General features: G+C 47.1%; 1 protein-coding gene across 2 annotated transcripts in view; it reads left to right on the top strand.

Moving 5' to 3' along the window:
* Positions 1–26,812, top strand: part of DAPK1 (death-associated protein kinase 1) — a 164,173-nt gene that overhangs the window by 84,759 nt on the left and 52,602 nt on the right. For both annotated transcript variants that reach the window (XM_005868255.2, XM_014541237.1), the window contains exon 3: positions 2,852–3,073. In XM_005868255.2, coding sequence (XP_005868317.1) covers positions 2,852–3,073 — 222 coding nt within the window. The remainder of the gene's footprint in view (positions 1–2,851; positions 3,074–26,812) is intronic.

Raw genomic sequence — 26,812 nt, 5'->3', positions numbered from 1 at the left:
TGAAATACATAAGACCTCCAAAAACACAGATGCTTCAATTGCTTGCCATCTGACCTTGAGACTCACCTGTGGTTCTTTCTAATTGTTAACGTTGTGCTTCCTAAGCACACATGCAAATGTGGTTTACCGTTCATTGCAGAGCACCGACAAGGATATTCAAGCCATGGCTTCGTTCCGTTCAAGCATTTGATGAATTTTCGGTGGCGAGGAGAAGGCTACATTGCCCAAACGTTTTAACCACAAGCCTCTTCTCTTTGCCTTCCCCCCAGAAAGCTCTTTCCTAGAATGAGGTCCTGCAACTTCAGAGGGGGGTGGCTTGTATCTCAAACAAAATGGACACAAGCCCAGCATAGCAGCCTGGCTCAAGGAATAGAGCTTTGGAGCAAATACACTTGGGTTTGGAGTCATGTCTGAATTATGCAAACTTACTTGCTGAATGATTTAGAGCAGTTTTTAAAGCATTCCTCTGAAGCCTGGCTTTCTCATTGACCGGAGAAATGAGGATGGTGTGAATCTCATAAAGTTAAAAGGGGGAAACAGTCAACAATGGATCATTTGGCGATGAAAACACACTCAGATAGTCTTTAAATTTAGGCTTGTATTTAAATTCTTTGTGGTTTGCCTGCAGATTTTATTTTGTTTGGCACGTTGTTTTGTTTTTTTAAAGCAAGGTGATTCAAACCACAGACTGCCTCAAGTCATTACAGCCCCTGAGACAAGTCTTGGTGCCTGTAGGTGCCTGTAGCCTGTGGAAGGCATCACAACCCACCACCCACCACCACCACCCCCGCCCCCAAGCACAGATGTTTGTGGTTTGGAGGTGCTGCCCTGCGAAGTACACTCTGCCTTCTCTCTGCCCTAGGGTCCCTTGAGAGCCCTCTGTGGGGACATGATACCGTCTCTGTGAGGAGCGGGGCTGAGTTCCTGCTTTTCTCCATAAACCCCATCTCTGCAGCCCACCCCTTTTCCCTCTGGTCAGTCCTTCACTCCCCAGAGAAATTAGAAAATGGTTGTAATAAAGTCGTAACAGATCCCCTGGCTCTTTAAGGTCGGGAGTTTACAGACAATCAGCGCTAGCATTCCGGTGCGATTTATTCTTCAACTTCTCTGCTCTCCTGCTGCAGGGGGAAAGAGGGCATTAATAACCTGTCATGCAAAAAATTTGATACTGCCATAAAAATAATCCTTCACTATGTGTTTTTTCTTCTCTGGCCTCCTGCTGCTCAAGTAAATGAGTAACATTTTAAAGTATCCATTCTTTAGCATCAAAATATTACCAGTTATTTGATTTTCTCTCCCCTTTTTGTCTTCATGTGAGGGGAAGGAAACTAGCTGAAAATAACTGTGATCATGCTCTGCATAGCAGTTCTCCAGCTGGTGCCAAGAAATGTACAGGTCCTGTGATGGGGGATCAACCCTGCCTTGGGCGCTAGGGAAGAAGTGAGGGTCGTTACAGGAAGCATCTTTCTGTTGTTTCACCTACATTCAGGGTAGCCTACTTACCTCTCAAGATCTCAACCACTTATGTCTTCACCTTTTATTGTGTGTCAAGTTATTTTATAACTAGAGGCCCAGTGCACGAATTCGTGCACAGGGGCCGGCCGGCAGGGGGGAGAGACCGCAGGAGGTTGGCTGGCCGCAGGAGGTTGGCTATGGGAGCTCACTGACCACCAGGGGGCAGCTCCTGCATTGAGCATCTGCCCCCTAATGGTCAGTGTGCATCATAGCGACCGGTCATAACGGTCGCTTAGGCTTTTATATATATAGATATTCTTTTATATATGCATAGGAGGCTCTGGTTGTTTGCTGTGGCACTGGATGGATAGAATGCTTTCCTCTGTAAGAAATAGAAAACACAAATCAAACTGGCTTTAGCAGTAAAGAGAATTTATTGGCCTATGTTGCTGAAATTTCCAAAGGCAGATGGTTTCAGGCTAGGGTTGATCTAGCCACTCCCAGTGTTACCACAGACCTAGTCTTGTTGCTTCTACTGGCTCTATCTCTGCAATGTGATTAGCTTTAAACCAAGAGTGACTCCTCAAATGGTTCTGAGGTGTCTGCCAGCAGCTTTGAGGGATCAGAAAGTCTCAGAAAAAGTCTCTGTCTAAACATTCTCTGGAAGGTCTTTACTTAGGTCCTGGGCCTATCACTGGAGCCAGGAGAACATTGTGCACTGATTGGCCTAGCCCAGGTCACATGATCTGTATCTATAGTTGTGGATGGAGGCAGCTTCCCAGAACCACAACAATCCCTAGATAAAGGTATTGGAAAAGGAAGAGGAGGGTGGTGATGCTGGAGAAGCAGCCAGCAGATGTCTAGTCCATAGGGCTCATCAATTCCCAAAGTGTGAAAAACACATAGAGCTTATTTTTGTTCTGGGTGTTTCAGTTGATAACTGTTGGTGCTAGAAATATGTCATCAGAGTCAGAGCTGTATATATTTTCCTACCAATTCCCTGGTCTCCATCTCTTGTTTTCCTACACACACAAGGAAAAGAGCTTGTTGGGAGTGAGGTCTGATCCAGGAGCTCCTTCCTGCGGTCCCTGAATCGGAAATGGGAGGGAAGGAGGCCAGCACAGAAGCGGAGGCATCATTACCGATTCAACAAAGCATAATTCAGGAAAATAATTTTTATCCCTCGTTCACAAAGAAACTGGCTTAATAAAACAAATAGAATAAGAACTAGCCCTACTTACTGTGTTAATTGCTCACAATTTGGACTTTTCTACTCACAACTCCCCCCAACCCCCACACACGCACCCCTTGGCACATCCTTGCTCAAATCTTGTATTTTAATGAACAAAAAGAATGTGTAAATGACCCGTGTCCTTCTTCCGTCCCCTCTCTTCAGCGGGCAGTTTGCAGTGGTGAAGAAATGCCGCGAGAAGAGCACGGGTCTGCAGTATGCCGCCAAGTTCATCAAGAAAAGGAGGACGAAATCCAGCCGGCGGGGCGTGAGCCGCGAGGACATCGAGCGCGAGGTCGGCATCCTGAAGGAGATCCAGCACCCCAACGTCATCACCCTGCACGAGGTGTACGAGAACAAGACGGACGTCATCCTGATTCTGGAGCTGTGAGTGCCCTCTGCGGGGCTGGGGCGGGCTGGGAGCGGGGAGGGGGGCGCAGGGATGAAGGTGGCCGTGCCCAGCCTGGTCAAGAATGGACTCTGCTTTGCCAAGTCGGAGAAGTTACTAGGGTATGTTGCCTGCCCCGAGCGAGGCCTAGCTGCAGTTATCTGGAGTCATTTTGAAGACCATTCACATTTTCCCTCCTGATTTGCGAGTGTTCCCCAATCTTAGGGTTCTTTGCTAATTATGAGGTTACCTGTTTTCTGAGTCTTATGTTAAGCTTTTAAGTATACTATGTCCTTCTCTGCTTCTTTCTTCATTCTCTTTCCCCCTTTCTTCTACTCTGTCTCTCCCTCCTCCCTCTATCTTACACACACACCCATTTTCAGCTGCTGGAACTGTCAGCACTCATTATATGAAAGGGTAAAATGGAACCAGAATCACTCAGAGGTGATTACGAAACTTGTTTTTAAAGCAGTTTGCTTGGTGTCTGAGGCCCACCCTGCCCATGGGATGTGGATCTTAGCGCGCTGCTCTGGGACAGGCGCCCGTCCCTGGCTGCTGTCTCAGTGCCCAGTCCCCGAAGCTCAGGCCGGGGGGAGGGGAGAGGACACTGTCCTGGAGCAACTGGCTGGGAATGTCTCTGGGCTCTTTGGAGAGAGGAGAGACTTGAGCGCGCTTAGGGTGGAGGGATGGGTGATGCAAAAGGACACTGGTGACAACCAATCCTGGAGTTCTGAGTGCTGACGGGCCCACTCATTTCCTGGGAGCCTCTAGAGTTCACATTCCCTCCTGCCAGCCCGCAGCTCCCCTTGTCTGCAGATCTCTTAGGGCTACCAGGAAGAGACCAGAGGAGATGGAAGTGAGGAGGTTAATGGGGGTCCAGCCCACCCCCGAGCACCACACTGCGGGAACTCTGGGCTTTGTCATCACAGCAGCCTGGGGCAGCCACAGCTTCTTGTCTCATCACGGGGGTTTGGCCACACTGCTCTATGGGTCTGAGCCACCACCTTCTTAACTGTAAACTGGGGTTAATAATACTTACCTCAAAAGGGTCTTGAGATAAGCATTTAAAAATGCCCAGCACAGTGTCTGGCTCATACATATTTCCTCTCTTCATTCCTTTAAACCAAGAGGTTTGAGCCTCTGCACTGGTGACATTTGGGGCTGGGTAATTACTTTTTCAGGGGGCCATGCTGTACACTGTAGGATGCTTAGCAGCATCTCTGGTTCCTACCTACCAGATGCTGGTAGCATTGCCCCCTCCAGCTGTGACAGCCAAAATGTCTGCAGACATTGCCCTATGCCCCTTGAGGGCAAAATAGTCTCCCTTCCCCAATCACTGCATTAAAGGCAGAGCAGGACTTGAAGAGCACGAGGATTAAGGGGCCTGCTCAAGGTACAGCATAGAAAAGGGAGGAATCGCAGTTTAATCCACTCTGTGGCTTTCTGTGGCCGCTGGGGAACCAGACAGACGGAGATCAACATCGGGGTAAAGCCTTTACCATCGCTAAGCCTAACTTTCCTCCCTTACAGCGGTTGTAAGAGACCATGGGTACAAAGTTCCCGGGAAGGAAACGCTACAGATCACAGCTGTTTTGCCTTTTCAGAGAATTACCAGGTTGTGCCCAGTGACTGAGTGTCACTTACCCTCTTCACATACCAAACTGCACCCAGGAGGCCTGTGAGTTACTGCCCTCCTCATGCCACCTGCGGGTGTTCGGTATGGATTCAGCCTCTGTTGACTGGCCCCATTTCAGAGACATTTTTTATTGGGCGCATTTATCCTGAGTGTAAATTGGGTGACGTTGTAAATTATCATACAGTAAACTTGATGTTGGAGGAGGGTGGTACAAATCCATGGAACTTAACAGGTGGATTCCTATAACCACCACCCAAATCAGGATTCAGAACAATCCCATCACCCCCTAACTCCCTTCTACTAATCCCTTTGTAGTCACACCCACCCTCCACCTCCATCCCCACCCCCAGGCAACCAATGAGCTGTTCTCCATCCATTTGTCTTTTGGAAAATGTCATGTAAGTCTATTTATATAGTATACTAGAGGCCCGATGCACGAAATTCGTTCAAGAGTAAGTCTTCCTTCCCCCGGTTGCCGGCACAGGCTCTGGCACCAGGGACCCAGGCTTCCCTCCGGGCTCCGGCTTTGTCAGGAAGGGCGTCCAGTCTAATTAGCATATTATACTTTCATTAAATAGTCTTTTGAGACTGGCTCTTTCACTCAGCATAATGCTTTTGAGATTTGCGCACGAGTTCCTTGCTGAATAGTATTCCACTGCATGATGTTTATCCACTCACCCCCTGAAGGACGTTTGTGTTGTTTCTAGTGTTTGGCAATCATTAATAAAGCTGCCATCAACATTCACATACAGACGTGTGTGTGAACCTAAGTTTTCATTGCCTGCGGGTAAACACCTATGAGTGGGATTGCTGGGTCGCGTGGTAAGTGTGGGTATAACTTTAAAAGACACAGCCAAGCTGCTTTCTAAAGTGGCTGCACCATTTGTCAGGCCCTCCAGCAAAGGATGAGAGTTTCCGTTGCCGCACCAGCACTCAGTATGATCAGAATCTGTTTTTCATTGTAACCGTTCCAGTGGGTACACAGTGGCTCACAACACTGCATAGTTCATTGTGTGGTGACCTTGAATAAAAGTTGCGCCAACTCACCAAGAGCAGCTATGGGAAGGGGCTGGAGGGGCCTTAGGAGACAGTCCCTAACCCACAGGAAGATTCTGTGCTCTCTTCAGGGTGGTTATGCTTATTTCAAAGGTGTGTTAACCTAGGTGCATAAAAACAATGGACGGGGCTTGCTTAAGGCAAAGATAAGCCTTTTACTAACTAGTATGTGCCTGGGGCATGACTACCCACCAGGACCTGGCCAATTAGGAATTTATTATCACATCACCTGTGATGTTACATTCCATAGAAGCCCGTCTCCGCCTACAGTTCTAAATTCTAACAGCTTTAAAGGAAGATTTAGTCATCGGTGACATATTCCATCTCTTTTCTTTCTAAAGAATGCTGAGGTACAGTGGTGGTTAAGGAGAGAATAAAGTTTAAGAATTTGTCAGAAGATAGCCCTATGATGTTAGAGTGGCCATATCTCTCCCTTCTGGCTCAGTGATCTCTGAGTAGCTGTATTTCTCTGATGTATTGCTTTGCGATGGGCGCCATGGCAAGTGTAGCTTTCTGGGGCTTAACTAATGAAGCTTGTTGCCTCGTTGAGAACTTGGGCCCATCTCCACTGTGATGTGTGAGTTCCCCCCTCTGAACCCCAGGCCCATCCTCACCTCTGAGGTAAAGAGACCCCAGACCACCGGCTCCGCTCACCTTTTCATGAACTTGCTCCCAGTGTCTTGGGTGAGGTACGGAAATGGTATCTTCTCTTTTTTCCAACTATTTAGTGTCTGGGTTACAGGCGCAGTTGTCAAATCTAGTCCAGGATCTGCCCTTTAAAATATGTGTAAGCCTGAAAGTAGTTTTAAAGTCTGACTTTTCCCCCACTTGCTTCCCTGGGCAGTAATCTTTTCATAGCTTACCTGCTATTGGAGCTCAGCCTGGCATAGACACAAAGGAGGCCTATGTGGTGCTTCAAAATCACAACCTCATGCCCTCCACACCCATTGTTCCCCAAATCATGCTGATGTAACATCTCTTTACCATGTTATCGCTCGCCCACGCGTGGTCGTACAGGTAGGGCCCTACAAACCTTTGATCCTCCGTGCTGTAGGATTTCATAACTCAACCTGTGAAACATGAAGCTAAACTCTCAGAATCGAAGTCAGTGCTAATCAGTGATGCTGGCTTCTGAAATTCCATTTCTAAAGTTGCTGCTCAGAAACTTGGTTAAGTATCCTTAGTTAAGTATTTCAGGCTGTGGATAGGGATGCATTTTTCTATCTGCCTTCCTTCTCTCCAGCATGGTTTAGATCTAAATGTTTTTAGGGGCCAGATAGGCGATGTAAATAAGCGAGGTTGCTCTGCATAAGGCCCCAGTGTCGGGGAGGCATCAGGGAACGGTGAGGACTGTGGCTAACTGGAACCCTGATGCCCCACCTCAAAGAGGCAGCCATCAATCAGTTGATGGTTGCTGTGTGGAATTTCAGATCCAGTGATTGCCAGCAATCTTGCAGTTGTTCAAAAAAAAAAAACCTCTGCAGTCTAGATTTTTTATGTTGGCAATTAGTTCATAATATTCCTGGGCAGACAAAATAAAACCCGTCTGTAGGCCACATGTGGCCTGTACGGACGTCCAGATTCTAGCCTGCCAACGCAATCATTTATTTATTTATGTGAGTGATAAGTATTAGTTGCTCACAACTGTGGAAGAAGCAAGATGGGATAAATACAGTCAGAGACAGCCCCAAAGGGCTAGCAATTCTGTTGGAAGGGCAAGATACTCACTTAACATGCCGGAATGATTTTTTAAATGTACAGCATGATGTGAAATCATGGTCCTCAAACTTTAGCATGCATCAGAATCACTTTGAAAGGCTTGTTAAAGTATATACTATTGATCACCTGCATTTCCAGAGTTTCTGATTCAGTGGGTCTAGGGTGGAGCCCAAGAATTTGCATTTTAAACAAATTTCCAGCTGATGTTCGTCTTACACACACACACACACACACACACACACACACACACACACACAGTTGAAGTTCTGAAGTTCTAATCCCCTTTACCTCAAAATGTGGCCTTATTTGGAAATAGGGTCATTGTATATGTAATTTGTTAAGATGTTGTGGCAGAATGCACGGGAGAACGATCAGCCAGCACTCTGAGGGAGGAAAGTTTAACCTTTATTTCGCAGATCTGCTAGTCCAGGGGAATTCCGATCCAAAGCCTGAACTGAACTCGTGGGGAGATGCTGACCTATATATCTCCTCCTGTGGCAGCTCCTGAGGGTCCCCGCAGCTCTGCCCAAGTGAGTCAGAGTGGGGAAGTAAGACTACAGTTTTAACCAGATACTGAACTAGTTGCAAGCCCCCCCCACCCCATTTTCCTTTTCAAGATGGGTCACACTGGAGTAAGGCGGGCCCCTAATCTCATATGACTGGTGTCCTTGTAAGAAGAAGGCCGTGTGAAGACAGAGACAAGGGGGAGTGCCATTCGAAGATGGAGGATTGGAGTGATACTTCCTCCGAGCTCTTAGGAGGAACTAAGACTGCCACCCTTTGATTTTGGGCTTCTGGCCTCTAGGACTATGAGACAATAAATTCCTGTGGTTTTAAGCCACCCCTTGTGGGGTACTGTGTTACAGCAGCCCTCACAAACTAATGCAGAAGCACTAGTTAAATCGAAAACTCTGTAAGCTAGTTAAAAATAAAGCGCAGAATCATGGTAGTCATGTCAGGCAACTGAGAAATGATGTGGAGTGTGATTCCTACTCCCTGCAGGCCCGGGCAGAGGAGCACTGCAGAGGGGTGGTGCGTCTGGTTCTGACCTGAGGCAGGAGTGGGCATCACCCCATCTCGGCCTGCTCCAGGAGAGTCACCTTAGCTTTGAATCACCCATCTGAAAGGCTACCCTGTTAACATTGAAAGTAAAAATCCTAGAATTGTCACTTAAGTATTGGTATAGTGCATTGTTTCAAAGAAATCAAGCCAGTTTTAGGTCTCCAACTCTAAAATTTCCCCTTATTTGTTCTGCTTGGAATTTAAAGGAGATTCTTAACCCTTTTTAGCTAGCATGCATGTGTTATTGTGTGTTCTCTCTCTCTCTCTCTCTCTCTCTCTCTCTCTCTCTCTTCAGGAAACTCAATTTAATTGGTGAAGTATGCTGTGGTTGTAGCCAAGTGCAAGGGCATGGAATGAAAAATGCATTCTGTTATTTTTTTTAACTTAAATTTTTAAAAAAACACAACATAAAATTGACCATCTTAACCATCTTTAAGGTACAGGGCAGTAGTGTTAGGTGTAGGCACCTTGTTGTGCAACAGATCTCCAGAACTTCTTCAACTTGCAGAACTGAAACTCTACACCTCTGGAACTACCCCCTTTTTAGCTCTCTTTTTGACTTTGGCTGAGTTAATAATTTGTGGAATTTGGTTTGCTCATGGCAAACAGCTGCCGAGTTGTATCGAAACATTTGTGCAATATTAGACCACTTTATGCACGATCATTAAGTTGGCTCACTCTCTCATACCCAAACCGAGATGCAAACTAGTAGGACTATGAATATGAATGTTTCTCATTCTCTATCAGCACAGTGGATGTATGTGGATGAGTTCATGCTGCACCGTCAGCAAGTCCAGAATTGCAAGAACCTTTCGGGGAAGTAAATACAATGATTGAAGCGATGGTTTAAAAGTGACAGAGCTGTACTAAGCTGAAGACAGTCATAGGGACCTACATGATCCTAGTAAATGAGGTGAATCCAATGCCTGAAGCCTTTCTACCACCATCTCCACCCTTCTCTCTGCCTCTCCTGGTCCTCACAAGGCACAATAGCACGCTCAGATGTCTTAAATGGCTGGGGTTTTTTTGCTGCTACATTTGTTCTCTCTTCCCTGACCTCGAGCCAGCTCTTTTGACTTTTTGAACTTTTGTTTTTATTCACAAAGGTAATTTCAAGAACTGTTCTGAGTTACACTTTTGGCATCTGGCTCCTCAGATATCTGCGGTTAGGCAAGAACAGAGATCTGAAAGCACATTTGGCAGCAGTCTCAACCTTTCACAACAGAATTAAATCACATAAAGTAGGTGAATTTCCATCCAGGCATTCTCTCGCAGAACAAAGCCCTGTACGTACAGCGTCTTCCCCCGCACTCTGAACTTCTTGCCAGTTCAGTTGTAAAGTGTTTCCTTCGTGTTTATTGAATGGGCATTTTTGGTCTTAGAAAAATCGGGACAATGCAAATCATGAAAGCAGACTACATGTGGTATCTGAGCTCATGGATCTGTAGTTTTTATTATGTAGTCATAACTTAATATCTGGCTTGATGTTCTCTGCTGTATCCATAGGTTATAAATAGAAGGTATTTTTGCTTATTTCCAAGAAAGCTCTATAATCGTTAAGGTTTGGTAAACTGGGTAACATTACCGCCCGCCAGCCAGCCTGAGGGACTGCCACAGCTCAGTCATGGTATTATTCTTAGACCCTTGTCTGGACGCCGCAGACTCTACCTATGACTCGAAATCCCTGAGAACTGCTCAGACTTCCTCTTGGAAATTCACAGCCATGTCATGAATCGTATTACTCTTCCTGTCTTGGCCAACCACCCCCCTAACCAATGACTTGAGAGGATGTCCTAGGAGGAACTCTGTGGAATTGTGGCTCCAACTGACCCTTCGGACATTCTGGCTTCCCCTCTTGTTTTGTGCCCTCTCCTTGCTGGCCCCTCTTTCCTCTCTGTGTGGGGGAGGCTGTCCCAGTCACAGGCTGCCTGCCCCACTCAGCTGCCTCTGCACACCCAGAGCCCGGGAGAAGAAAGGGGAGCTGCATTTCATTTGACTCTTCGGGTCAGCGCTATGGGGTCCCTCCCTTTTATCTCATTTAATCCTGGTTTCAGAAGGCTGAGCCCTTCCTCTCCAGATATAAGGGTGGGGACTCTAATTCTCAGACAGTAGCTTCTTGGGGAGGGAACTTTTTTTGTTTGAGTCCTTAAATTCTGCTGAGCCTGTATAGGACTTAGCCTACAAGGCCCATTGTCCATCTTTTCTAAGCTGTCACCTTTCCCGGGGACAGGAGGAGTGAGTTAAATAAAAAAGACCACCTTGGAGCAAGAGGGTGTTCCCAGCCTGCCCCACTCGCTCCCCTCCTCATCCAGGGCTGCCAGTCACCTTGACCTCTACCTCCTAGGGCAGTGCTTCTCGTGTTCCTGTGGCCTTGAGCTGCCTTTGGCCTCCTCCATTTCCAAGCTGTGACTCAGTAGCTTTTGAAAGCCACGCTGGACTTGGAGGAACTTCCCAACTCTCTCTCCAGGGCTGCTTCTTCGGCAGCCATGTTGTTCTTGCCCCTCATTTCTTAGCATTTCCATGATGCTGGGGAGGGGCAGAGAATGTGCTCATGTTCCTGTGGGAATGAAGGCCAGGATGGCTTTGTGAGGGCTCTCATTACAGCTTTACGTGCATATTTGCCCCCTCAATGTGTTTCTTTGAGGGCAACACTGTGTCCTACTTTGGCACCCACAGCACCTACATTGTACTTGGCCCAATAAATGTGCGGACAGTCCAAACAGAGCAAGAAGCACAAGACAATGTGATGAAAGTACCTCGTGTGGCTTGAGAGCCAGTAAGTTGACCACTAATGGAGGTGTTGTTCTTTGTGAGATGCTAATCTACCTGCTTGGGCCTTAGGCAACAACTCTTGACTAAGTGTCCTAGAGGGTAAGGAATGAAACCTTGAACATTGGAATAAGGAAACAAGTGACAGGGCAGCACCCTAGGACTATTGATAACCAGAACCTCCAACCACCCTTAGACCTGTAGGGTAGGAAAGGAGTGGCTTGGGGAACCTGGAAAGGATAATATGAGAGAGAGAGAGAGAGAGAGAGAGAGAGAGAGAGAGAACAGAACCACCTGACATGAGCTGAGCCCTCCGTAGGGGAACTCAGCCAACTCATGGCAACTTGACAGTGAGGAGGTGGAGTTGACCTCAGTCTTCTTCCTTATTGGTGCTACCTGTTGGCCAAACCAAACTAGAAGCCTGAGAAAGCTTGACAGAGAAAGCTTTTTATTCAGTCTCTGTGTGCAGCTTCCCTGGACCCAGAACTGATGGAGAAGTATAGAACATGGATCTGGAGAGGTAAATAGAAAATACCTCTAGTGTCTGGTCCTTTCGACACTTCAACCCAGACGCTGTAGCTAAGGAGTTACAGTCCAAACTTACTGGTGCCCCACAATGAACTCTTTCCAGGACTGAAGAATGCACAATTTGTCACTGGATGGGCAGGATCCGTTGTATCTCATGCCCTTTTTTCTCAAAGGCGGTGTGCCCATCACAGATTCTTAGAGGGAAAGTACATTTTTTTTGAAGCATCCCCCTTTTGTGTTCCTAATTTTTCACTTTTTTAAAAGTGTTACTGGAATGAGGAAGTGGAGACATGGCCCAAGGCTAGAAGTCTTGGTTCTTTTGCAGGTGGTAGCTCTCTGTTGCCAGGCCAACTTGCCCAGCAGGAGAGTTGTGTTCATCCTGCCTCTTCTACCCTTTGGGTGCTGCGTCCCCTTCTGAAGGGTTGGGAGTTTTCTCTGAGCTCCTTGGCATCCATGTGTCTACTGGACACTATGGGAAGGATTTCCATTGAAATAGGAAGCAACCTATACCTGCCCCCTTCTCTTCCTTGACTCCCATTCCCTCTTCGGATCACTTTAATCTACCTTTTAACCTTCTGCTTGCCACTGAAAGGATTCCTGCCAAAGCTTCCTAATTTGCAAAATTCCTTAATATATATGCAGCTCATAATACTCAATTATCACCCCCCAATATATTGATATCCCTAAAGCTATATCTCTAGGTCTTTCTCGGGAACCCCACAATTGCTTCTCCAGTTGCCTATTCAACATCTCCACCAAATGGATCTCCCCCAGGTACCTCAAGCTTACTGTGTCTTAAACTGAATTTATAATCTCCCCTCCCATGCCCACTCTCTCCTCTCCTTCTCTAGCTTGGTTTATGACGTCACCATCTTCCAGTTTTCCCAGACTGGAAGCCATGGCACCATCCTTGCCTTTCCTTCTTCCCTGACTCCCCGCCGTGCCACACAGCCAGTCTTTCATTAAGTACCATGGGTTCTGCCCGAGTCTCTCTCTTTATTACCGTTCTCATTTTTTCTCTCCTGTCCAACTCACCCTCAGATTTATTACAAAACAGCTACATATCTTGCTTAAAAATCTTTGCTGAATAATTATATGAAAAGATTCTCATTATCACTCATCATTAGGTATCTCTTCAAATCAAAACCACAATGAGATCAGTTCATGTCCACTAGGATGGCCATAATTAAAAAGACAGGTGATATTAAGTGTTGGTGGGGCTTTGTGAGAAATTGGAACATTTCTCCATAACATTACCGGAGACTAGAGGTATTTTCTATTTACTGCAATGTAACTACTGTAATGTAGTGTAATATAAAATGGATCAGCTGCTTTTGAAAACAGCTTGGCCATTCCTCAAAATATTCAGTGTAGAGTTACCATATGACTCAGCATTTCCACTCCTCAGACTATACCCAAGAGAAATAGAAATATATGTCCACACAAAAACTTATACATGAAGTTTATAGCAGCATTTTTCACACTAGCCAAAAAGTGGAAGCAACCCAATGTCCGTCAGCTGATGAATGGATCAACAAAATGTTGTATAGTGATCCAACAGACTATTATTTGACAGCAAAAAAGAATGAGGCATTAATATACACTTCAACATGGATGAACCTTGAAGACATTATGCTAAGTGAAAGAAGCCAGTCTCAAAAGACCACATATTATATGAAATGTCCAGAATAGGCAAATCCATAGAGGCAGAAAGTAGATTAGTGGTCCTAGGGCAGGCTGGATAGTGAAGAATGGGGAGTGGCTACTAATGGGCATGAGGTTTCCTTTGGGGATGATGAAAATATTCTAAAATTAGATTGTGGTGATAGTTGCACAACTCTGTGAGTATACTAAAAAACCATTGAATTGGATGTATACTTTATTTACTTTTTAAAAAAATATATTTTATTGATTTTCTACAGAGAGGAAGGGAGAGGGATAGAGAGCTAGAAACATCAATGAGAGAGAAACATCGATCAGCTGCCTCCTGCACACTCCCTACTGGGGATGTGCCCACAACCAAGGTATATGCCCTTGATCAGAATCGAACCTGGGACCCTTCAGTCCGCAGGCCGACGCTCTATCCACCGAGCCAAACCAGCTAGGGCTGGATGTATACTTTAAAAGAGTCAATTATATGGTATGTGAGTTATATCATAATAAAGCTTTAGAAAACATCTCTGGCCCTTCTGCCTACAGAATGAGGCCCATGAGCCATAATAGAATAGCGTAGGATCTTTGTACCAATTCCAGCTCTTTCCTTATATCCAACCACTTCTCCTCCACCCCTTTCATCTCTGCCCTTCATGGTCAACCCACAGAGAATCATCTTTACCAGATTATGCCATTTCTTAGGCACCCCCAACCCGCTGTTTATGCTGCACCCTCTGCCTGGCATGCCGTACTTTGTCTACCCAGAGAATCGCTACTCATCTGTCACAGCCCAGCTCACACGGGTTTAGTTCCTTTCTTCTGTGTGTTTTCATCGCCTTATGGAAGTGTGCTCATTATAGCATTTACCACACTATATTTTAAATGTTTGTATCTCTTCCTCCTGTAATGGACCGAGCTCTCCAGGGCATGTGCCAGCATTTCACTTATTTCTCTTTCTGTCTCGAGCATCCAGAAGAGGGCATGAATGCTAGCACACAGTCAGCCGTCAGTGCCCCATAAAAGTGGTTGAAGTTGAATTCAGTCAAGGAGACCAGTGAGAGGTCCCGATGAGCAGCAGTGAGGGGCTTTCCAGAGTGAGGACAGTGGAGATGTGAAGAGGAAACAAGCCAAAATCTGCATCGTCGGTGACCTGCTGAAAGTAGCCTCCCTCCTGAGAACGGAGCAGTTTGTCATCTTAGCTAATGTCCACTTTGGGGCTGAAAGGGGTGAGACGTGAGACCAAATGTCTAAGTTGGGCTCATGGGTGGGCAAAAGGGTAGGATAGGAGGAGAGTTGATGGCATTCCGAGGGACAGGAATTGAGAACCTACAATATGCCTGACATTATGAGACTAGATACAATGGCAATCAGAGGCCAGCGGCTAAAATTAAAGCTGCTGATTATCATTGGCGTCTAGTATAATAATGTCCATCACATGGCAGCTACTCAGTAAACATTTACGCAAAGGAAAGAAAGAAGGTGAGCTCTTCAGACACTCAAAGTCACCTTTGCCCATTAGAGCAGCGGTTCTCAACCTGTGGGTCGCAACCCCTTTGGCAGTCGAACGACCCTTTCACAGGGGTCGCCTAAGACCATCCTGCATATCAGATATTTACATTACGATTCATAACAGTAGCAACATTACAGTTATGCAGTAGCAACGAAATAATTTTATGGTTGGGTCACAACATGAGGAACTGTATTTAAAGGGCCAGAAGGTTGAGAACCAATGCCTTAGAGTCTCCTACATAGAGCCAACCCTGCTCAAGCCCTGGTATGGCCCCAGGCTGACTGTGCTATTGAAAAAGAGACCCATTCTCTTCTCATCTCCATCTTAGAGGCCTCTGGTGGGGGTGACTCTCCACTCCTGGCCTCCGCTTCCAACACAGCAGGGTTTCAGGGAGTCTTCTCCTTTCTTTTCCCTTCCCTGAGGTGGCCAGTAGGAAATACTCGGCTCCATGCCCCTGACTCCCCGTCTTCTGCCAGTGGCCAAAGTGATCTCCGAGCCTCACCACCTGATGAGTGAATGTCAGCTCGCTCACCTTTTCCATCTCTTCCTCCTCCAACCTTCCTTTCTTCTCAAGCTCATCCCAAACTAAAGGGCAGGACCACTCTGCCCTGTGCCTCTTTAAGTTGCAGGCTTCTACATCTCAGGGGTGGCCAAAGAACGGGCAACACCGTCCTTCAGGCTGGCTGGGGCCCCTATCTGATGGGCCAGGGGTCTTTCATCCAGGATTTCCAGGTTCTTAACAACAACCAGCAGCCTTTATCTCAGCCCTTTGAGCTCAGGGAGAACAAACCCGGTCAGCAGTGGGAGGGGCGGGTCCCCGTGCTTCCCCAGATAATAGCCTTCCCTTGTTTTCAACTAGACCAGACAGATAGATTTTGGAAAAACCTGCATCTTTGCTCTCCCAGCTTGGTTTACTTCCCACGGCCTTTATTCTAGCACCAGTTATAATGACCCAGGCCGAAGAGATGTCTGGCTGCCCCAGCTTTCCCGTGTGCCCCACTTTTGATTGGCCTCGTTATTTCTGTGGGTCTCCAAAGCTTGAACTGAAGCCATGGAAGTAGAAAGAGGCTTGGCGTTGGCTGTGGTCGGTCCGGCTGTTAGGTTTCTTATTTCCCTGGAAGTGAGGACCTTCTTTCGTTCAGGAACTCTGCGTGGGCCGATTGGGGATGGGACTCCAGTTTGTCTCTCCGCTCCTTCTCTGTCTCTAACAAATTTTCTCATCCTGTTGGTCACGTCATTTGTTCGGAGCACTGGAGTGAATGGATGAGGTTATTCGTGGCTGGGATGACCACCCTCTAGGTCCAGCCAGGCACCTTTGAGCCCCATACAGACACCTGAAGACTTGAGCTCCTGTACCCCTGCACACCTGTACCCCATTGTTGGTAACCCTGTTGGCAGGCTCAGCTGCTGAACTGTAGGGCACCATGCCTAAAAGGCCATAAGTGGCCTTTCTAGTGAGATTCCTGCCTGAACTAGCCCAGCCAAGGATTCCTCCATTCCTGGGGCCACCTCTGCCCAGCATTTCTGCATCTTCTGGCCTCCCGAAACTTCTCAGACCCTCTCACCCTGGGCTCCCCTTCTGGCACGCCAGCATCTGCTTTCTTCTCATCTGCATTAGTTTATAATTTCTCCAGAGTGGACATTTTGGCTCTTCCTCTCTACCCTCCCTTTCCCCTTCCCCACCACCCCCAGAACCAAGGCCTGGGTGGTTCCAGATCCCAGGCTTCTCATCGCTGTAACCCAGAAACCCCGGTTTTCCGGACATCCACACTTGGCTGCCGACACCCTCTCTTGCACCTGTCACCTCTCTCTGAGTGCACCCTTTGGTCTCATGGAATTATTTGGGAAGCACATTGAGCCACTGCTCTGCACAGGGTCATTCTTGCTGTCTTATGCTTTTCTCCTGTTTCCCTTCCTGAATTGGTGCACTCACTCCATTGTTTTTGCTTCTGGGGTGGTTTCTGGAAGCTATAAACTCATTTTATCCATTGGAATATTTTTATGTTGCTTCCCCCATCCATTTCTCTTTCTCACATCGCCTCTCTCTCTATTCAGTATGGAAACAAAAATGCAAGTGGGGAATCAGAAAATGAGCAGGTGCTCAGAGTTGGGGGTGGGAGGGCTGTGGCTCACATTAATCCACCGTAGGTGTGATGACCACCTACATAAGACATCCTGTAGGTGTGTCATGTCACCCCACTGCCTGAGCAGCAGGCCTTGATCACCCAGAAAACAACCATCAAGGTTTTCTTCTCCAGAGAGCTGGCTCAACAAACCACGTCTCTGAACTAGTAGCATATTTTCCAGAGTTGCAATCATTTTGATCTAGTCAGTGGGTAGAGGGCACATAGATTCAGTTCCCTGAAAGAGGAAGAGGGAAATGAAACTGGTTTTGGTTTGTCGGCTTGTTGCATAAATGCCTCGTTATATTCCACATAAAGCTTCTTCAGTTAAAAAAGGGGTGGGGGGAGGATTTTTTCCCCCTTTAGTATCATGTCTAGCTGAGAACCGCAGCCTCCTTTTTGAAAATCTGCCTCAGCAAACTGCAGTTTCATCATTTGGCCTTGAATTTGAACATGCAGTCATCCAGTGAGGGGGCTGGTAGTCCTATGAGGGGACTGGAGCACAGCCTCTTATTATGTTTTGTCCTCAACTGCTGCTTCCTCCCCAACAGCTGAGCAATGTGGCTGGTCCCATGTCATGCTGTGCCTGCTGGTATTGACAAAAGATGATGCATTTTCTGTTTACCCATCCAGCATCCTGTTTCCATCTTGGGACTCAAAGAAAGTCGTAATTCTGCTCCTTTATCTTGAATGAAAGTGATTGCTTTGAAATCTTCTCCCTCCTCCCTCTCCCCACAGAGACCATACTTTAATTCAGCTTCACAGATTAGTCCGTAGTTCATGACAATAGAAGACCAGATTTCTGAGGCTAGGAACCTTTGGGGGATCGCAGCTTATTGCCATGTGGGTGGTTTTACAAGACTGAAATCTTTCTTTTCTTTTTTTTTTTTTTTTTTTAAATATATTTTATTGATTTTTTTACAGAGAGGAAGGGAGAGGGATAGAGAGTCAGAAACATCGATGAGAGAGAAACATCAATCAGCCGCCTCCTGCACACTCCCCACTGGGGATGTGCCCGCAACCAAGGCACATGCCCTTGACCGGAATCGAACCCGGGACCCTTGAGTCTGCAGGCCGACACTCTATCCACTGAGCCAAACCGGTCAGGGCGATTTCTTTTCTTGCCGTAGCTGGCAGACCTAACAGCGTTGGTCCCTCATGCACAACGTGTACATCCCTAAAAGCATAGAGACCAACTCTCCGTTTATTCCATGTTCTTGCCCGTGACAGCAGGCTCCCCTTTGAATCATGGCAGCCCCGTGTCCACCTGGATGCCAAGGCACTGAAATAACAGTTGTTAGTTCTTGGAGGGCATAAAGGTCAGGCAGAACTGTCAGGTGCGGTGTTTACATGGCGGGCTGCAGGGTGGGTTGGGAGTGAAGGTGTGAGACGAGTTAGAGCTTTTGTGACAGTTTCTGGGCATCAAAGCGGACAGATTCTTGCCATTTCCTGAGCAACTACTATAAGCCATACGCTGTGCTAAGTGCTTTGCGTTTTATTTCATTTAATAAAGAAATCACAAAAAGCAACCTCTTCAGAAAACGTCGTGAGGACCAAGTCCCCTAAGATAATGAGGTAAAACATATCCCCTATCTCTGGAAGGGAACTCAAGCCGCTGTATTTTTTCTGAATAATAATTACATTCACTGAGGACTTTTTATTCGCCAAGCATTGAGCTAAGCACATTATAGACATTTAATCTTCACAAAAGCCCGAGGAGGTAGGGCTCTGAACCCCGATCTGGTTATCTTTTGCTGCTTAGCAAACGACTTCAAAGCTTAGTGACTTCAGATGGCAGCAGTCATCTGTTCTGATCACGAATCTGCGATGTGCCAGCTCATCTCTGTTCCCTGCAGCATCAGCTGGGCAGCTGTCTGGGGCCCTGGATCACACGGCTGACGTGTGGAGAGGTCCCCTGTGCTCTGCTGCTTCTAGACCAGCCGTGGGCAAACTACGGCCCACGGGCCGGATTCGGCCCGTTTGAAATGAATAAAACTAAAAAAAAAAAAAGACCGTACCCTTTTATGTAATGATGTTTACTTTGAATTTATATTAGTTCACACAAACACTCCATCCATGCTTTTGTTCCGGCCCTCCAGTTCAGTTTAAGAACCCATTGTGGCCCTCGAGTCAAAAAGTTTGCCCACCCCTGTTCTAGACCCTGAGGCATTCCTGAGTTGGCCAGAGCCCCTGACTGACCTCAGCCCAGGTTTCTGTATCTTTTCCCGCCTTCACTGGGCCTGTAATGTCTTGCCCACCACAGTCCAGGCCCAGAGAAGCAGATTCTAGAAACATTCCTAAATCCCTTCACCTGTGGAGAACCCTAGGCATGAGAAGAAGAGACCCAGAGATATGGGAGAACCATCTTCAGAGGTGGGGAGGGTGACTGTGTGGGTCGCAGAGTGGCTTGTGTTCTGTGGCCCGAGTTGGTTGTGAGCATCGCTTGGCAAACTACAGCCAGTGGGCCGGAGCCTGCTGCCTGTGTATGCATAGTCCTTGAGGAAAAACAATTTTTAAATGGCTGAAGAAAAAAAATACACCAAGGAGAATGTGGAGCGGAGTCGAGCAGTTGCAACAGAGACGGTATGGCCCACAAATCTTCTTGTAGAAAATGTTTGTTCTAGAGGCAGACTCTGGATCTGTGTTAGCAGAGCCAGATTCCAGGTCTACACAGGAAAGTTTCCTGGCTACAGCTGTCCGTGATAGGCACAGGGCCCTCGGCTGAGCGGTATGCAGGCAGGTGGCTGTGCCGAGGGCACTGTAGGCCAGTGGTGTGAGGGTAAATGAGTAACAACGGGTTCTCCAGGCAAGAAAAGCCCTGGTTTGTAATATTTGTCTGTTTCTATGATACAAATCCCCCCATGGCCCATTTCCAGTCCTGATGTGATGTCACTGAAGGTGGAGTTGGGACGAGATGCATGTAATTGGCTCTGCAGTGGGCTCGGGGCATCACCAGTTGTCATGCTGCCCTCGGGTGGCTCCCGCTCTAGAGACACACAGGGGCTTGGGAAGGAACATGGTGCTGGAAAAAGCGTTGACATTCCATTGGCCTCTCGGGACTCAGGCAGCTGCCATCAATATCTGCAGAGTAAGAAGATGAAGCCATGGACCACAGAGCTGCCGAATTCCACCTGCTATTTCATTGTCCTCACATGGGTTTAGAAAATCTTGATTCCTGCAAAGATTGATAAGTTTGAACAAAACATCACTTTAAGTAACGTTAAAAGGCAAGTGACAGATGGGAGAGAACATTTGGGATACAGAAGAGATCCAGGCTTAGTATGGAGAGGAGGTAAGGAACATCCATCAATCAATTCAGAACAGTGACAGTCCAGTAGAAAAATGGGCAAAGGGTGTGGGCAGACAGTTTATACCTACTCAAATACAAACGGCCGATAAACCGATGAAAGAGTATTGGTCTCTCTGCCAAGCAGGGGAATGTAGGATAAAACAGTGCCCTGTTTATTTCACCCATCGGATTAGCCCAAACTAAGGATACCAAGCAAGAGGCTGTGCTGACGCAGCCCGTTCCTTAAATACATAACAACCAGCATAACCTTGGACCCAGAAATTCTATATGGGGCTGTATATCCCCCGGCTGAGAAAAATTCTCACACCTTCAGAGGAAGCAGGTACAGCAAAAAGTCATTGCCTCATTGCTGTGATAGTGGAAAATTGAAAACACATAATGGCTAGATAAACTCTGATCTAGACATCCCAACGAACATCAGGCAGCAGCGAAAGCAGAACGTGAGAGCTCTCTACCAAGGGTCATTGCAGAGGTGAGCAAGGTGAGCGAGCATACTGCAGAAGAGCGAGCATAGTCTGATGCCACTGGTGTTGTAAAATGTCCCTAAGTCGGTGCTGTGTAGTACACACACACACACACACACACACACACACACACAATGTTCCGAAGGGCTGTGTACCATGTTCATACTAGGATATACTTTGAGGGCGGTAGGGAGGGGAGAGGGCCAGGATTGGGGAGGAGGAGGAGCTATTCTGAGGGACTTCAGTTTTATATATGCATGTTTTTGTTTTTCTTAAGAAGAACATATTTGTGTATTTCGTGTGTAATATTTCTAAGAAACCCAATTAAAGTTCAATTCTCCCCAAATGGAACGGAGGGGGGAATTCCCATCCCCCTGGGTAAGCCCAGATCTTCCAGGTTGGCCTGTGGGGCCACATGGGGAGGAGATTGAACTTTAATTTCCTGCTGTTACACAATTGAGACTGGACAGAAACCAGTTAAATACATCTTTATTTAACAAGGAACTAGAGTCACTTTAAATGGGTGCTGTTGGGTTGGGGTTGCCAGCACTTCCTCCTGCTGAATCCCAGCCCCCTTCCCCCTCCAGGTGCCCTTTCTCCTCCCTCCCCTCCCCCTCTCTGGCGGCTCTCAGCACATCTAGATTCCTCTATGGCCAGACTCAAGGAAAGACGCAGAGAGAGGTGTTCTCTCTCCCCGGGAGCCAAGGCCCAGCTTCCAGCTCACCTATTACATATCCTGGTACCCCCCTCCTCCAGGTGTTTGGCCCCAGGAATGTCCACCCATTTCAGGAAAACCCTACTATGTAAGCGCAGGCGTGGGAGCCTCATTCCATTGTTAACAGCCACATCTGCCGCCATTAGACAGCATCTGGAACAGAGAGCAGCACAGACAGTAGCTTCAAGGGTTTTTCTACCCCGTTGCCTGTGGCCAAGAGAAGTTAAGGCACTTACCTTGTGTCCGACACTCATATCCTTACCCCCAGCCCCCAGTAGTAATGATGAACAGTAGGCATTAATATCCCCCATTCTGTAGGCAAAGCAACGGTGCCGCAGAAAGAAACTTAACCCATCTGAGTCACAGGGCAGACTGAAACCCAGAATGCCTGCCTCCAACGCCTTTACCCTTTGAACGATGTTCTTCCCTTAGGGGTTTCATTCTAGAAACGTTCAGAAGGCTCCTGCCTGCTTTTTGCACAGCCTCCCTGGGTAACATGGAAATGAAAGATCACTTCCCCCGCGAGTGCCAGGCTTTCTTTCCTGTGAGAATCCCCAGAACTCCTTTTAAGTTGTTACTGAATTTTAGGTGAAACAGATAGAACATGTATTTTCACAGACAGCTTGCATTTTGGATCCAAAGAAAGTGTGAAGGTTAGGAATTCCTTTGATATTTTCTGTGTAATTTAGATAAGCAACGAATGGTGTTCCCAAACCCCTAGTCTACTTCAGACCTTAAAGTCACACCTATGTCAGGAATGGGAAGAGCGGGGTATTAGGCCTCATCTTTCCCTTTAAATTCTGCAAAGTCCTCAGTTACCTGAGGAATGTAAATGAGAACAGGAGAGGTGAGAATGTGAAAACCCTCCAGGACTTCCCCAAGATTAACGAGATAGAACAATCAGCACACGGGGAGGACAATGGGGCACTAGTTTCAAGTTTGGGTTTACTTAGAGGCAGAGCCAAGAAGTTGAGAGGACTTCCTCCCCTCGCCCTGCACATCACAGCCACCAAGATGGTTATGTTTAAAGGAAGAACCATCCCAAAGGGTTCAGGGATTCCTTCAGGACTACGGCAGCTATGCACTTCTCACCCACGTTTTTCTGACCTGAATTTAAAAGTTTTTACACAGTGCGTGAATGAACCCTTCCTTCGTGGGAGAACTGGAAAGCAAGACTAACAAAAACTATCGGTTTCCAATTATCTCCCTCCTCCCGAGTTGCTTTAGCCATCCTGTAACATTTTGTTTGCAGCCTGTGAGCAGTTACTATCTGTTATGGGTTGAATTTTTTCTTATGCCCCCCCCCCCCCCCCCCCCCACACCACTGAGTCAGCGAGCAGCTGCCTGGGGAAAAGATAAGTTGAAGCCCTAACCCCAGTATATCAGAAACTGGCCTTATTTGAAATTGTAAGCAGGTTAAAATAAGGCTCCTGGGACGGGTCCTAATCCAGTCCGACTGGTGTCCTTATAAAAAGCGGAAATGCTGCACTGAGGGAAGACCACGTGAAGACACAGGCTGAGGCTACGTAAAGGCGGGAGATTGGAGTGGCGCATCTACATCCAAGGGATGCCAAAGGTTGCCGGCAACTGCTAAAAATTAGGAATATGACCCGGCTGACACCTTGATTTCACACTTCTAGACTACAGTACTGGGAAAAAATACATTTCTGTTGTTGTAAGCCATCCAGTTTGTTAATGCAGCTCTAGCAAACCAATACCAGTACCTGTGCCTAGCCCTTATAAAAGATACATTTAGGATAAAATAAGATAGAGAATGTCAGTTCATCTGTCATAGGTAATATGGCATGTTTTCCAAAGATGGCTGTAGCATCTTCTCCTGACCTACATGTTTGTCTGTCTCTAGACGCTGGAAACTCCTCCATCAAGCGATGGAGTCTAAATCCCTTTTCTTTGAATCTGGATGGGTTTATGACTCACTCTGATGCTGTGTGACTTCTGAGGCAGCTTCTGCCCTGCTTGCTGGAACTCTTTCCCTGGAGCCTTGGATTGCCATGTAAATGGTCCACTTGCATTGAGTCTGCCATGCTGTGAGGTAGCCCAACTAGCTCAAATGGAGACCACACGGAGACATGAAACTACCTGGAGAGAGGGGCCCAGACAGATCCCAGATGCTCCAGCAGTTCTGCAGTTTCTACTTTAGCCACTCTCTGATTGTACCCCCATGACAAAGACAGACCCTGTGCCAGAGCTGCCCAGCCAACCCGTCCTGGACTCCTGACCCATAGAAACCTTAAGAGATAAGAAAAAAAAAAATGAGTGTGCTCTGTGCATTGCACTGGATGCTTTCCTTTAATTTTAATGTTTAAAATGTACTGTATTTATCACTTCTGACTAAATAAACTTGTATTTAGAGCAGATGAAACACAACCACAAAATCTCAGTGGCTTAACATGATAGGATTTATTTCTCACTTGCTCAAAGTCTAATGTGGATGTCACAGGTTAGCTGGCTCTCCCTCAAACAGTGACTCGGATACATATTCTTTTTTCTTAATATTTTTGTATTGATTTGAGAGATGAAGAGATAGGTAGGTAGGTAGGTAGGTAGGTAGGTAGATAGATAGATGAGAAAGAATCATTGATCAGCTGCCTCCTGCTTACCCCACAATGGGAATTGAGCCCACAACCCGGGCATGTGCCCTGACCGGAATCGAACCATGACCTTCTAATTCATAGGTCAATGCTCGAGGGCCAGGCAAGGGATCCATATTCTTAAACCTAATGTCTCTGCTGCCCCCTGGTCCTCCTTGGGGCCCTCTGCTGGGTATAGAGGTGTCAGGGGTTATTTTCTGGTTAGTTTCATTTTAAAGAACATCATCCAAGAGGAACCAGGACCCAGGCCAGTCTGCCCCCAGGCAGTCTGGAATGTGTAAACCATTTGTTCCTTGGGTGGGAACGATCAAACCTTGTGATTCATTAGCTGGCTGTAAATTGCTCAGATTGTTTGGCCTCCTTTAACTATATTGTCTCTTATTCCACTTGTCAAGGAATCTCCCCAGCTCCTTACTATCCTGCCTCAAGATCAGACGCAGTCCCAGCATCAAGTCCTGTTAAGTCTTGCATAATTTCTAGGGAGCGTTAGGAACCCCAAATAGTGTTTTATTTTAGAAATTGGAATCCTGTGATCGTTTCTCTTATGTAACTCTGAAGGCCCACTTTGTTTTTAAAGCTGTAATGTATCCTAATTACATTCTGTTAGGGATCGCTTTTAGGAGAGGCATTGGTGGGAGGGGAAGGAATGGGAGGAGAGGGAACCTTTCACATTTCCCAGGTCTCTGGGAGAAAGCAGCCAGTGCTCATTAGCATTCATTTCACGTAATTTCCATAATAATGCTATAATTTAAAACACTCTGACTCAAAGACCTAATAAAGGAGGTAAGATTTTCTAAATTTGCTGCATAGATTGCTCATCTCTCCTTCAATCTTCCTTCTCTTAAGCAAAATGTAAAATTTGGAACGAAGAGTGGAAGTGCCAGGGTTTGACTGATCCCTTGTTAACATTATTCTGCTCTTCAGCCTTTGAGTTCTGGTTCTGAGCATGCGTGTGAAAGTGCCTACGTGAAAGAACCTTCAGGTCACTTTCTACCTTCTGAGATGGGGGCAGGGGGGACAGTAAACTGCCAAACGATGCTTGTCATGCTCCCCAACCTTGGCTGAAACCACTTCCTTCCAATCACTTTGATTAATGACTAGAGATTTTGTAAGTAGAGACTCATGGTGGGGACATCTGCCTTCCCGTAGGGGTGTGAGGAGGATGCATGTGTATGTAGGGCCTTCAGGCAGCAGGAAACCAGGGATGGGTCCGGGCCTAGTGAGCTGGGCTCCCTCACCCTCCTGATGTCCAGCTGCATGACTTGGCTTCCTGGACAAGAGACGGTGTGGACCTCGTCGTGAACAGCAGGATATCTGAACAGGACCTGCGCGCGGGGTAGAGGAGAAAGCTGGAGATGGCCCGTGCCTCCTTCCTCAGTCCTGTCAGGCGCTGGCCCCCTTCGGGCTGGTCCCTCACCTGGGGGCTCCAGGGTTGTTCTGGTTCTCACTTCTGTGGTCAGGAAGCACCTTGGAGGTGAGTTGCTCAGCACAAGAAGACTGAATAGGGGGACCGAGCCGGTTTTGCTCAGTGGGTAGAGCATCAGCTTGAAGACTGAAGGATCCCAGGTTCAATTCCAGTCAAGGGCCCATGTCCAGGTTGCGGGCTCGATCCCCAGTAGGGGGCATGCAGGATACAGCCAATCAATGATTCTCTCTCATCATTGATGTTTCTCTCTCTCCCTCTTTTAAATCAATAAGTATAATTTTTTTTAAAAAAAGAAGACTGAATGGGAGAGTATGAGATGGCCACTCCAGCTGAAAAATTAGTGCTAAGACTTGGCCTGGGACAGCAATGGGGTTCCTAGGAAGGACTTGGGCCTCCTCCCTGTACCAAGCTGTTCAGGAGCTCAAAGATTCTCCCCAACTCCGGGCAGCCAAACCCCAGCTGTTTCTCCATGTCAGGAACCAGCAGCCTGTGTGAGCAGGGGGAGTGCGGAAGGCCCTGGAGGGGGACAGAAAGAGAAGCTGGGACTGGGCACCACCGTCCCTGGAGAACCCCTCCGGGGGTGCAGCCGTCTGGCCACACCCATGGACTGGAGCCAGGAGAGGGAGGAAGCAGGGCGGGGACTCTCACAGGGAAGCCTGGGGGAGGGGTGGTGTCTGTAGGAAAGGGCTTTCCTTCCTTTTTAAGGGCACCAGTTCTGCTTTCTGGGCCTCAACTCCTGCCAGACCTGCCTGCCAGTTGCTTTATGTATATTTACTATCTTTATCCTCAAAGCCCTAAAACTAATAGGTCCTATTATTCCCATTTGATGAGAAAATGAGGCTCAGAGAGAAGGAATAACCTCTGGCTGCAGAGTTAAGATTTCAGCCGGATGTGCCAACTGTGGGCCAGCCTCCCACGGAGCAGCCCTCTCTGGCTCCAACGGCAGAGGGCACCGAGGCAAACAGGATGCAGCATCTGTCTCAGCAGCGGTCGGTTGACAGTTTACCATTTTTCCTCCTTTTTGTTCCCTGTGGTTGAAGGATTCCCTCTCCATTATTATTGGTTCTTTAAAACATACATATATGTATGTATGTATGTATGTATGTATGTATGTATATGTGTGTTTATATATATATATATATATATATATACACA

This window comes from Myotis brandtii, unplaced genomic scaffold (genome assembly GCF_000412655.1).
Source record: "Myotis brandtii unplaced genomic scaffold, ASM41265v1 scaffold266, whole genome shotgun sequence".
Taxonomy (NCBI): Eukaryota; Metazoa; Chordata; class Mammalia; order Chiroptera; family Vespertilionidae; genus Myotis; species Myotis brandtii.
Note: the sequence above shows the minus strand (reverse complement) of the source record. Positions and strands in the feature narration are given on the sequence as shown.